This window comes from Mustelus asterias, chromosome 1 (assembly GCF_964213995.1).
Source record: "Mustelus asterias chromosome 1, sMusAst1.hap1.1, whole genome shotgun sequence".
Lineage (NCBI taxonomy): Eukaryota > Metazoa > Chordata > Chondrichthyes > Carcharhiniformes > Triakidae > Mustelus > Mustelus asterias.
Genome location: NC_135801.1, coordinates 94,686,196 through 94,700,094, shown reverse-complemented (window position 1 = coordinate 94,700,094; position 13,899 = coordinate 94,686,196). Strand labels below are relative to the sequence as shown.

Below are 13,899 nucleotides of genomic sequence, written 5' to 3'. Positions count from 1 at the left end.
CAAGGGAGGAGCTGGCGTATTGAACCCCAAGGGTTGAGGAAGCGCCATCAACCCTTCAGCAATGAGAGGCATCCTCATCCCCACACCACACAAGCATGAGATTTATCCGACCTAACCTCCACCTCATACTCCCCATCAGGCCCCCTTCCCTCTCAGAACACCCCCCCCCTCCCCCGACTCAGGCCCCCTTCCCCCTCAGACACCCATTCAGCCGCCCTCAGACACCCCACTATATCCCTCCCTCTCAGGTCCCCCACTCCGCCTCCCTTCAGACCAAGCATTTTAGCAGAGCCAATAGTGCATCGCCCCCTGGCACTGACAACTGGCGTGCATCTCCACATCAACGGGGTTCGAGGAGGTAGGTCCAATGGCTATTTGCCCCTCGGCTGCTGCCAGGCTGTAGAGAAAGGGTCCCTCAAGGGTCTAGGGGGTTGGGTGGGCTCAGACTGGGGCAAGGGATTGACCTTGCCACTCTCCACTGGGAAAAAACAGTACAGCACAGAACAGGCCCTTCAGCCCACGATGTTGTGCCGAGCTTTATCTGAAACCAAGACAAAGCTATCCCACTCCCTATCATCCTGGTGTGCTCCATGTGCCTATCCAATAACCGCTTAAATGTTCCTAAAGTGTCTGACTCCACTATCACTGCAGGCAGTCCATTCCACACCCCAACCACTCTCTGCGTAAAGAACCTATCTCTGATATCCTTCCTATATCTCCCACCATGAACCCTATAGTTATACCCCCTTGTAATAGCTCCATCCACCCGAGGAAATAGTCTTTGAACGTTCACTCTATCTATCCCCTTCATCATTTTATAAACCTCCATTAAGTCTCCCCTCAGCCTCCTCCGCTTCAGAGAGAACAGCCCTAGCTCCCTCAACCTTTCCTCATAAGACCTACCCTCCAAACCAGGCAGCATCCTGGTAAATCTCCTCTGCACTCTTTCCAGTGCTTCCACATCCTTCTTATAGTGAGGTGACCAGAACTGCACACAATATTCCAAATGTGGTCTCACCAAGATCCTGTACAGTTGCAGCATAACCCCACGGCTCTTAAACTCCAACCCTCTGTTAATAAAAGCTAACACACTATAGGCCTTCTTCACAGCTCTATCCACTTGAGTGGCAACCTTTAGAGATCTGTGGATATGGACCCCAAGATCTCTCTGTTCCTCCACAGTCTTCAGAACCCTACCTTTGATCCTGTAATCCACATTTAAATTAGTCCTACCAAAATGAATCACCTCACATTTATCAGGGTTAAACTCCATTTGCCATTTTTCAGCCCAGCTTTGCATCCTATCTATGTCTCTTTGCAGCCTACAACAGCCCTCCACCTCATCCACTACTCCACCAATCTTGGTGTCATCAGCAAATTTACTGATCCACCCTTCAGCCCCCTCCTCTAAGTCATTAATAAAAATCACAAAGAGCAGAGGACCAAGCACTGAACCCTGTGGCACTCCGCTAGCAACCTGCCTCCAGTCCGAAAATTTTCCATCCACCACCACCCTGTCTTCGATCAGATAGCCAGTTACCTATCCAATCGGCCAACTTTCCCTCTATCCCACACCTCCTTACTTTCATCATAAGCCGACCATGGGGGACCTTATCAAACGCCTTACTAAAATCCATGTATATGACATCAACTGCTCTACCTTCATCAACACACTTAGTTTTACCTCCTCAAAAAATTCAATCAAATTTGTGAGGCATGACTTGCCCTTCACGAATCCGTGCTGACTATCTCAGATTAATCCGCATCTTTCTAAATGGTCGTAAATCCCATCTCTAAGGATCTTTTCCATCAATTTACCAACCACCGAAGTAAGACTAACTGGTCTATAATTACCAGGGTCATTTCTATTCCCTTTCTTAAACAGAGGAACAACATTCGCCACTCTCCAGTCCTCTGGCACCATCCCCGTGAACAGCGAGGACCCAAAGATCAAAGCCAAAGGCTCTGCAATCTCATCCCTTGCCTCCCACCGAATCCTAGGATATATTTCATCAGGCCCAGGGGACTTATCGACCTTCAGTTTATTCAAAACTGTCAGTACATCCTCCTTCCGAACATCTATTTCCTCCAGCCTATTAGCCTGTAACACCTTCTCTTCCTCAAAAACATGGCCCCTCTCCTTGGTGAACACTGAAGAAAAGTATTCATTCATCACCTCGCCTATCTCTACTGACTCCATACACAAGTTCCCACTACTGTCCTTGACCGGCCTTAACCTCACCCTGGTCATTCTTTTATTCCTCACATAAGGGATGGGGGTGTCCTGGCTGGAATGCCCCTTCTAGCCCTGGTGTGGTGTTTTCAGGCAGCCCTGTGATCAATTTCTATGTTCTCGCCTGTTAGCTGTGCAAATTCTGAAGTGGCCAGGTCATTTTAGCCTCCATGCCCCACCTCCCCTCCCCACCCCCGGTCACTGGCAAGATTTGAAATCATTGCAGCACTCTATTCCGCAGCAGAGATTTTAGTTTCTGCCTGTCAGAAGCTGCAGATGTGATCACACTATTTTGAAGTCCTCTGACAGAGAGGAGATGTCAATTTCATCTGGGCGGGGGAGTTGTTTCAAGTCTGCCCAACTCTGCACTCAGCCTCAATGTGTGTACACATCTTTGATTTGAAGTTGATGTGGCTTCATAGCAGGGAGAAATCATTTAAACCCTCTAACGCCATTGGGTTCCCGCTGGCATGGGCACTTAGTCCCAATTCGGGAGAATCGCCCCCAATATTTACAGTACTATATTTGGCTTAAAACCTCATATCCTGATTTAGATTGTAAATTATAGAAAAAGTAATAATTATGACCACTTGGGTATTAACTGTGGTGCTTTATCACAGCTACTTAAATTTAAAAGGATAAATAAATCCTTTCTGATATGTTTAAAAGCAGGTCTCTAGGCGCAAGAATTTTTTGTTCTTTGCTGCAATGAGTATTTTTCACTTTTCACGGGTTGGTTGCTGAAACACTGGCATTCGTCGTTTGTAAGCACGATGTGGGAGGTTGAGTTCCCCCCAACTTCCAAGTATTAACAAGAGCTGCACTCAGCCAGCAGTAGAGGTGACAAAAAAGAGAGGGAGAGAAATGAGGAGGAAAGGCCACTGTGTGCACATCATGCAGCTCCCAGGATTTCATGATGAACCTAAACAGACTCCAGATAATTAATGGTCTCTGGTGAAAAATAGCTTTTATTCATTCATACACAAACCTTACTTTATAGAGTATTTGATTCTGCGACAGAATTTAATTTCTTATTTTCTGTTCCATTTAAATGAGTATTTTAAATTGATCTTATGATTACTTGCTGTGCTTGTCCTTGGTTCGCAATGACTAACGTTCACAGGCAATGTATGGAGATTTCAGAATATAATGTATATTTATACCCCTGGTTTTCTCCTTGCCTCAACTAAAGTTGTTGATTATTTCCTGAGATGAGGTTCCACAGGATATGTTGTCCTCTGATATCAGAATTCTTCATACTTGAACCTAGCCAGTGAATGGCAGCGGGCTATTCATTCATGAAAGGCATTGCACTTTGAGCCAATCCTTTGCAAACATCACCAGCCATACTTCATTAGGAACTGCAAAAATCACCAGAAAGGTGGAAATCCTGATCATTTGTTATTTGTTGACCCAGGGCAGCCCATATCCCAAAACTGGTATCAACTGACTTAATATAGACTAAGGATTGCATTTACTTCTCCTGGTATTGCATATCTACTTATGAGCAATCGGGAGATTTTTATATTTAATGTAAAATGTTATTACTTTGTTACTTTTTCTAGCTGTTAGATCTCCTCCCATCGTGCCATGATATTCCCCCGTTCTAAAGGCAATCTTCTCTGCACGTCTTTGCCATTTTTAGTGAGCAACAAGTCGCTAAAAGGTGTATCAGCATTTCACAGCCTTCTGATGCGGTAGTGCCAAGACTCTGCTCATATCTCCCTTGATTGTTTGGTTGTGCACATAAAGAATTAAAACCATGTCCTGTTTTCCAGTGGGCTAGTTAATACTGAATAAAAGTCAATCTTCATACCTTAAAAAATATACTATCAACATTATTTTCGGTGGATATATTTACATTTATTTTTCTTTATAGATCACATCACTTTGATTCAGGGTGCAGCAGGGTACAGCACAGATCTCGTGGAAGCCCTTGCTCATATTCAAGATCACGTTCCAGGTCACCTTACAGCTGTTATAGTAGACCCAGGTGAGCCAACACAATAGGGTAGAATCTTTTACTGTATGCTATTAAACCAAACTTTATTAAGTACATTTTGATGCACTATCAATCAAGTCAAGACTAGTTGTGAGCAAGACAAATAGGCTTTTATTAGCAAGAACTTGGAGCCATCCCTGTCGGAGATCTGGTCTGTACTAAAGGCTAGGGGGAGGAGCCACTGCCTTTATACCCGGACCAGGGGGAGGAGCCTTGGGCGGAGCCGACAGGGATGTGCCACATATACAGGTAATAATAAATACTAACTAACAGTGGTTAACCATAACAGATAACAGTGGTTTACCACATTCACCCCCTGTTTAAAAAAGAGTCCGTTGGGGGTGAGGCAGAGTGAACAATATTTACAATATTTACAGGTTCAGTCTATCCGGAGGCTTGCTCTGCCGCTGCGACCGCCGTAGTGCCGGTTCCGATGTAGTTTCAGGTCACGGTGTCGTTTCAAGCGCCAGGACGTTGTTGTCATCCGTAGTCTCATCCGCTCGTCGAGTGCGTGGTGACGACTCCTGGGGCTCAGGCGAGCTGTATACGGGGGTGAGAGGAGTGAATAGTGGTTCTGATGTGGTAGGGACAAGGTTGGGGATTGGGGGTGAGGGGTTGGGGGCCATAGTGGTCCCTGAGTCACCTGTGGGCGCTAGGTCACGGATAAATACCGTGTCCTCCCGCCCATCGGAGTACGCCACATAGGCGTACTGGGGGTTGGCGTGGAGGAGTTGAACCCTTTCGACCAGGGGGTCAGACTTACGGGTCCTGGCATGCCTCCGAAGCAGGACAGGGCCTGGGTATGCCAGCCACAACGGTAGTGAAGTCCCTGAGGAAGACTTCCTGGGGAACACGAACATCCGTTCATGGGGAGTGGCATTGGTTGCCGTGCACAGGAGGGACCTAATGGAGTGTAGTGCCTCCGGTAGGACCGCTTGCCAGCGGGTGACTGGAAGGCCTTTAGACCGTAGCGCTAGTAAAACGGTCTTCCAGACTGTTGCGTTCTCTCTCTCCACCTGTCCGTTACCCCGGGGGTTGTAGCTAGTAGTCCTACTCGAGGCTATGCCTTTGGAGAGCAGGTACCGTCGCAGTTCATCACTCATGAAGGAGGATCCCTGGTCGCTATGGATATAGCTGGGGAAACCGAACAGAGTGAAGAGGCTGCGCAGGGCCCTGATGACTGTGGCCGAGGACATATCTGGGCAGAGAATCGCAAAGGGGAAACGTGAGTACTCGTCAATGACATTGAGGAAATATATGTTGCGATCAGATGAGGGGAGGGGGCCTTTGAAGTCAATGCTTAGGCGTTCAAAGGGGCGGGTGGCTTTTATGAGGTGTGCCCCGTCTGGTTGGTAGAAGTGCGGCTTGCATTCCACGCAGACCTGGCAATTCCAAGTTATAGACCTGACATCCTCAACGAGTAGGGCAGGTTACAGCTCTAATGAAGTGAAAAAACCTGGTGACCCCCCGGGTGGCAGAGGTCGTTGTGGAGAGCCTGTAACCGATCCACCTGCGCACTGGCACATGTTCCACGGGACAAGGCGTCAGGTGGCTCATTGAGCTTCCCGGGCCGATACAAGAAATTGTAATTGTAGGTGGAGAGTTCGATCCTCCACCGCAATATCTTGTCGTTCTTGATCTTGCCCCGCTGCGTATTGTTGAACATGATGGCAACGGATCAAACAAACAAAGAACAAACAAAGAACAAAACAGCACAGGAACAGGCCCTTCAGCCCTCCAAGCCTGCGCCGCTCCCTGGTCCAAACTAGACCATTCTTTTGTATCCCTCCATTCCCACTCCATTCATGTGGCTATCTAGATAAGTCTTAAACGTTCCCAGTGTGTCCGCCTCCACCACCTTGCCCGGCAGCGCATTCCAGGCCCCCACCACCCTCTGCATAAAATACGTCCTTCTGATATCCGTGTTAAACCTCCCCCCCGCCCCCCTCACCTTGAACCTATGACCCCTCGTGAATGTCACCACTGACCTGGGAAAAAGCTTCCCACCGTTCACCCTATCTATGCCTTTCATAATTTTATACACCTCTATTAGGTCACCCCTCATCCTCCGTCTTTCCAGTGAGAACAACCCCAGTTTACCCAACCTCTCCTCATAACTAAGCCCTTCCATACCAGGATCGTTGGTCCGTGAGTAGGGTGAACCGTTTACCAGCTAAATAGTGGCGCCAGTACCCTACAGCTTCCACTATGGCTTGGGCCTCCTTTTCGACAGAGGAGTGTCGAGTTTCGGGGCCTTGGAGGGTTCGTGAAAAGAAGGCCACGGGTCTGCCCACCTGGTTAAGGGTAGCGGCTAGGGCAAAGTCAGACGCATCGCTCTCCACCTGGAATGGGATGGATTCGTCTATAGCGTGCATCGTGGCCTTCGCGATGTCAGCTTTGATGCGGTCAAAGGCCAGACGGGCCTCTGCCGTCAGGGGAAAAAGGGTGTATTTTATGAGCAGACGGGCTTTATCCGCACAGTTGGGGACCCACTGTGCATAGTACGAGAAGAAACCCAGGCATCTTCTCAGTGCTTTGAGGCTAGTGGGGAGGGGAAGTTCCAGGAGGGGACGCATACAGTCGGGATCGCGGCCGATGACCCCATTCTCCCTACGTACCCGAGGATGGCGAGACGGTGTGTACGGAACACGCACTTCTCCTTATTGTAGGTCAGGTTAAGGAGGCTAGCCATGTGCAGGAATCTGTGGAGGTTGGCATCGTGCTCCTGCTGGTCATGGCCGCAGATGTTGACGTTATCCAGGTACGGGAAGGTGGCCCGCAGCCCGTTCTGGTCTACCATTCGGTCCATTTCGTGCTGGAAGACTGAGACCCCGTTGGTGATGACAAAAGGGACCCTAAGGAAGTGGTAAAGGCGACCATCAGCCTCGAACGCCGTATATTGGCGGTCCTCCGGGCGGATAGGGAGCTGGTGGTACGCCGACTTTAAGTCAATGGTGGAGAACACCCGATATTGAGCAATCTGATTGACCATGTCAGTTATGCGGGGAAGGGGGTACGTGTCCAGCTACGTATATCGATTAATGGTCTGACTGTAGTCAATGACCATTCTGTGTTTCTCCCCAGTCTTAACGACTACCACTTGTGCTCTCCAGGGGCTGGTACTGGCCTCGATGATCCCTTCCTTGAGGAGCCGCTGGACTTCGGACCTGATAAAGGCCCTGTCTCCAGCAATATACCGCCTGCTCTTGGTGGCGATGGGCTTGCAGTCAGGAGTGAGATTCGCAAACAAGGAGGGAGGGGCGATTTTAAAGGTCGAGAGATTGCAAGTGGTGCGCGGTGGGCAATTTAGACGCCGCTGATTGCAGACGGAGAGCGGGGGAAAAGGCCCATTATACCGTGTAGTGACACTCTTCAGGTGGGTCATGAAATCTAGCCCTAGGAGTACAGAAGTGCAGAGATGTGGCAGCACGAGGAGCCTGAAGTTATCGTATAATGTGCCCCGCAGCTTCAGGGTCACCGCAGCACCCGAGGACATTTACAGAGTGGGACTGCGATACCATGGAGATCGTTTGCTTGACGGGCCGCACGGAAAGGGCGTATCGACGCACCGTATCAGGGTGAATGAAGCTCTCCGTACTCCCGCTGTCAAACAAACAATGCTCCCTGTGCCCATTTACCTCGATGTCCATCATGGACTTGGCAAGTCGATGAGGCTTGGACTGGTCCAGGGTAACTGACGCCACCGTTGAGTCCTGCAGATAGCCGTAGGGGGCTGATGAGGTAGGAGATGCCGGCCCCTGCTGGTCGCTCATGGCCGAAGTCATCCAAGATGGCGGCCCCCGCGGGTCGCCGGCGGCCGATGATGTCATCCAAGATGGCGCCCCCCGTGGGTCGCAAGCGGCTGGAGTCATCCAAGATGGCGGCCCCCGTGGGTCGCACGTGGCCGGGGTCATCCAAGATGGCGGCCCCTGCGGGTCACACGCGGCCGGGGTTGTCCAAGATGGCGGCCCCCGTGGGTCACACGCGGCGCTCGTGGATTTGGGGGTAGACTTACGGCAGACTTTGGCATAGTGCCCCTTCTCACACGCGGAGCAGAACGACTCCCTCGCCGGGCAGCGTTGTCGGGGGTGCTTACCCAGGCCGCAGACGTAGCATTTCAGGCCTCCAGAGGCTGCTGCAGTGGTCAGATCACCGGTGAGCTGTGGTGCGGCGTAGGTCTGTGGCCCTCCCGGTAGCGACGGCTGTGGTGTCCATGATGCGCCCACGTGGTCAGGTGAGTAGGCCTCGAGATATTGGGAGGTCACCTCTAAGGATTCAGCCAGTTCCACCGTTTTCTTTAAGTCCAGTGCACCCTGTTCCAGTAGCCGTTGTCGGATATAGGTAGTTCCGATACCCGTGACAAAGACATCCCTGATTAAGTCCTCTGTATATTGGGTGGCAGTCACAGTCTTGCAGTTGCAGTTCCGGGCAAGCAGTCGCAACGCGCGCAGGAATTGGTTAACTGATTCTCTTGCTGCCGTCTGCGCGTAGCTAGGAGATGTCTCGCGTAGACTTCATTGGACCGTTTGTTATACTGGCCCTTTAAAAGTTCGATAGCGTCCTTGTAATTTTCCGCGTCCCGAATCGTAGAATATATTACATCGCTTACCCGGCCATAGAGCACCCGTAGTTTGTCGGCATCCGTACGGACAGCAGTGGAGGCTTCGATGTAGTCTTCGAAGCATTTCAGCCAGTGATCAAACGTGTTTGACGCTCCTGCAGTTTGAGGGTCCAGATTCAGTCTGTCAGGTTGTAGCAACTGCTCCATTTTTAAAAAATCTTGCTAATAAAATTGATGCACTATCAATCAAGTCAAGACTAGTTCTGAGCAAGACAAATAGGCTTTTATTAGCAAGAACTTGGAGCCATCCCTGTCGGAGATCTGGTCTGCACTAAAGGCTAGGGGGAGGAGCCACCGCCTTTATACCCGGACCAGGGGGAGGAGTCTTGGGCGGAGCCAACAGGGATGTGCCACATATACAGGTAATAACTGTTTGTTGGTGTTCCAACATATTGTCATTGTCCTGTGGAAGGGTAGAATGCAACTTCATATCCCATGTCCAAGTAAATATAAATCGGTAGCAGAAAACAATTCATAGCAGGCCCTTATTGGCACCTCATTATTAATCTTGTTTCATTAAACTACGGGAAGTTGATATTTTAGGAAGATGGGGAAATAAAGGATGTGCAACAAGGGCTTGAAATTACAGTGCATTGTTGAGACAAAGCAAAGGGAACTTTGAAATGTGAGCAAAATATGTTGGAAACACTCAGCATGTCGCACAGCATCTATGGAGAGAGAAATGTTGGATTAATATTTTGGTTCTTACCCACCCTTTGTCAGAATCCCCATCTTCTCTTTCCATAGATGCTGTATGATCTGCTGAAGGTTCCAAGAATTTTCTGTTTTTATTTCAAAGTTCCTTTTACTTTGTCTCAACAATGCACTAAAATTTCAGTTGCACACCTCTTATTGCACCCAGTTCTGTTTTTAGTTCAGTCTTCCAGCATTTTGTGTGGGTTAGGTTGATTGGCCATGCTAAAATTGCCCCTTAGTGTCCTGAGATGTGTAGGTTAGAGGGATTAGTGGATAAATATGGAGGGATGTGGGGTTGTGGTCGGTGCAGACTCAATGGGCCAAATGGCCTCTTTCTGCACTGTAGGGTATCTATGATCTATCTATTTTGCTTTTTGTAAAGGGAGCTTTGCTAGGCATTTGATTTTTCTGATGCCCAATGTGGAAACTGGGTCCCAAAGATGAAAAATTATGGGTTCCTTAGCACTTATATCCCTCGTTTTGATGAGTACAAAAACTCATCAAAACATAAGGATTGGTTCAAGCATATGTCACACAGCAAAGTTGCTGTATTACTTCAGGACATCAGTGAACCCGCTGCTTTGTAAGTTGTTGACGGATTTCTGCTGGTTCAGCACTTTAACTTAAATTATGGGAAGGTGTTAGAAAGATTAATTGAAGTTTTTTTTCCAGGTTATTTTCTGTGCAGTGTAACTGACCTACTTCTGTAGTGTTTGATCAATACTGTAAATTTCACAGTGACAATGTGATTAAATGTGCTTTGCTGCGATGGGAAAATTACAGTTTTAGTGCATTACATGTAAACCCTAGATAGAAGGTGCTAAAACAACTCCTAGTACAGTATTTGATTTACATTCACGAGTATCTAGTAGTGCAGTGATTCTGTTTGTTGGTGTTCCAACATATTGTCATTGTCCTGTGGAAGGGTAGAGTGCAACTTCATATCCGCGATTTCCTGCTCTGTGGAAAAACCAACAGCTGGATGGTGAAGTGGAGACACTTAGAAGGAGGCTAAGCATTTCGACATGCCAGCAAGCCGGGGGGAGGTGGGGTGGGGGGCAGTTGTTCAGTATATTCAAGGTGGAGATTGATAAACGTTTGGACACTAATGGTATCAAAAGTTATGTGAATAGGGTGGGAGGTCAGTTATGATCATACAGAATTGCAGAACATGTTCAAGGAACCTATGCCTGTTCCTATTTGTTATATTCTCATTTTCTTATGTACAAGAAAAGCCCATCCCAACGGTTCTTAGGATCTGAAATTCCTAAAACCTTTTCAGCATCAATAGAAATCTCCAACCATAGTTTGGCCTAATCCTCACATTGCAAATTCAAGGGTTGGGATGATTTGTTTAAAGTGGACAGGCACTTGTTACATTTATAGCCTGGACAGGACAGGAACAGGATTTTAAGAGTGGTTCCATGTCTTTTTGCTGAAGAGTAGGCAGGTAATTCTGGCTGAAGATTACAGGAATATTGAAGAAAAATCTTCATTTTCAGATTGCTGTTATGACACCAGTAAATAGAACCCACTTGGAAGAAGATGTGGGAGGGGTGGATTGAGTTGGGGAAATGGGCCAATACAATAGCCAGGGCTAACTGGTATCTTTTTTTAGAAGAAGTTTGAGCTTGCCCCCACCTCCCTCCCATTATAAGGGGATGAAGGGAGCTGTGAATGGGGCCTGGGAAAGGGTGAGATTGGCATCTCCACCCCACTCCTCCAACCAGCTGGTGGGTACCAGAATTTGAGGCAGTATGGAATAAGCAAGTCAAAAGGATGCTCCCCTTTATGCATGGGAGCCTATCAACAGTGTGCAAGTAAAATTCCTTCCCACTATTCCTGCACATTTTGGCAGAGTTACTGCTGGAGGGCACCAGCCAGTTGCAATCACAAGGTGACTGCTGGGATTTTAGCTTGTGAAATTTCCCTATAGTCCTTTGAAGGATATCTATCCCTTTGCTTGATGTTCAAGCAAAAATCACATTCCAAAAGCTGCTATATATTTCAAAAGCTAACCCCAGGAATTTCCTCGAGGCATCTTGCACTCCACCGCTGTAACTTTACTGCACTTTTAGTTTATGCATGCAAACAAGGATGCCATTGAATTTATGTTAACTGAGTGGGAGAATCCCCAAGGAAGTTCATTCCCACTGTGACTATCTAAGTCCAGCTTTGAAACACAATTATCTGAGATTCAGTGAGAACCTTTTAGAATGGGAATGCCTATTAATGTCAAATAAACACATTTCTAAAAAAGACACATTTCGATATAAAACACTGCATGCACAGTTTTGTCTGTTAACATTTTTAATTTGCTTTCAATGTCTTCAGGTATGACAGCTATGAGGAATATGAAAATGAAAGGCTTAAGAGGGAGGAATATCGAAGAGACTATGAGAAACGTGAATTTGAAAGAGCAAAACAGAGAGAACGTCAAAGGCAGAAGGCAATTGTAAGCATTGTAGCAGCTTTTATTCTAATTTAGATCTGTTGTAAATGCAAGAAACATGACTTTTTGACTTCTCAAGATATTTTTAAAATCTTTCCAGGAGGAACGGCGTGTTATTTATGTGGGAAAAGTTAGGGGTGACATAACCCGTACAGAACTGAAGAGACGCTTTGAAGTTTTTGGTGAAATCGAAGAATGCACTGTCCATTTGCGTGAAGATGGGTAAAGTTACAACTGGTTACATTTTATATAGTAAATGTGCTTCTGAATAATAAAAATATGATTTTCGTATCATAGCTTTTAGAACTATTGTGGCACCTCAGACATAGAACAAAATTGAACTGGAAAGGTGTCCATATTTTAGAGTGCAAGTGTGATTGATATTGACTTATGAGTGACTAACCGGCAGAGCATGCCTTCCTGTCATCTGTGCCCATGGCCTCATTTACATCAAGATGCTGAGATGTGGGACACCAAACTTTACTGGACCTCCCAGTAAAGTTTCCAGATTAAGGCTAACCAATATTGAGATATCTTGGTTGCCTTCAAGGTAAGTGGTACAACTGTGGACAGAGAGGTACTCATGACTATGACTGAGATAATTTTGTGTGGCCAGGAGAACCACTCTTGCTCCTCTAGGCAACACCAAAATAATATCAACCATGTGTTGACTGGACCTCTTTTGCTTCATCATTAGTGGAAATGGTCAGGATGTTCACTGTGCATGCTCCACCCATTTCCAATGTAAAACACAAATTGGGGTTCTAGGACACCAATTTGCACTTGGAAGTACATTTACCGACTAAAGTAGGCAGATGTTTTGGGCATCCAGTAGTGGTTCTCCTTAAAAAATAGTGGCAGTTGCATTGTCATCGATAATAAGGTTACCAAATTGCCGACCACATTTAGTGGTTATTACTGACCTCTTATTGCCAGACAAATAAGTTAAAATTGACGCCAGAGTGTGTAGATTAAAAAACTGGTTATTCAGTTTATCCTATGTTCCATGTCACTATTTAGAATAGAGGAGAGAGTTCTCCCAGTGTCCTGTTGCAAACCCCTCCCTCAATTATTTTGACTGAAAACAGAGAAACTGATAATTTATTTAATTGATGTTTGTGGAATCTTTCTATTTGAAAAGTTGTTTCCACAGACAGGGTTTTACAAGTGGCTGGATTACCTGCCCTACTGGTGAAACTCACCCCCGCTCTAGCGAGCTGCTATTTAATGCTCTGAGAGAAGGGTCATCTGACCCTATCTGGAGAGGAAGTTCCACTTCTCATTGGTTAGCAGTTCTCTGGTTCCAACAGTGCCACCAGGAATGTCCAGGCCCAATGAAGAACAGCCAGTACCTGGATGAAAGGTAAGTTGGAATGGTTCTCGGTGGGGTTAGGACAGAAGGCTTTATGTAGAAAGCCTTGAAAAAATATGAAGAAAGACTCGATCGACTGGACTTGTACTCACTGGACTTTAGAGGAATGAGAGGGGATCTCACCAGGTCATAAAATCCTGTTGGGACTGGACAGGCTAGATGTGGGGAGAATGTTCCTGATGTTCGGGAAGGCCAGAACTAGGGCTCACAGTCTAAGAATAAGGGGTAAGCCATTCAGGACTGAGATGAGGAAGAACTTCTTCACTCAGAGAGTTGTGAACCTGTGGAATTCTCTACTACAGAAAGCTGTTTGGGCCAGTTCGCCAGATATGCTCAAGAGGAAGCTGGACATGGCCCTTGTGGTTAAAGGGATCAAGGGATATGGAGAGAAAGTGGGAGTGGGATACTGAAAGTGCATGATCAGCCATGATCATATTGAATGGTGGTGCAAGTTTGAAGGGTCGATTGGCCTACTCCTGCACCTATTTTCTATGTTGGGTTGGGGATGATGGAGGGAGGGAGT

General features: G+C 47.1%; 1 protein-coding gene across 3 annotated transcripts in view; it reads left to right on the top strand.

Moving 5' to 3' along the window:
• Nucleotides 1-13,899, top strand: part of ppargc1a (peroxisome proliferator-activated receptor gamma, coactivator 1 alpha) — a 590,881-nt gene that overhangs the window by 553,738 nt on the left and 23,244 nt on the right. For 2 of the 3 annotated variants that reach the window (XM_078215481.1, XM_078215483.1), the window contains exons 9-11: nucleotides 4,113-4,226; nucleotides 11,887-12,007; nucleotides 12,105-12,226. In XM_078215481.1, the coding sequence (XP_078071607.1) occupies nucleotides 4,113-4,226; nucleotides 11,887-12,007; nucleotides 12,105-12,226 (357 nt within the window). Of the gene's footprint in view, nucleotides 1-4,112; nucleotides 4,227-11,886; nucleotides 12,008-12,083; nucleotides 12,227-13,899 lie in introns of all 3 variants that reach the window. The other variant, XM_078215482.1, reaches the window with a different exon arrangement.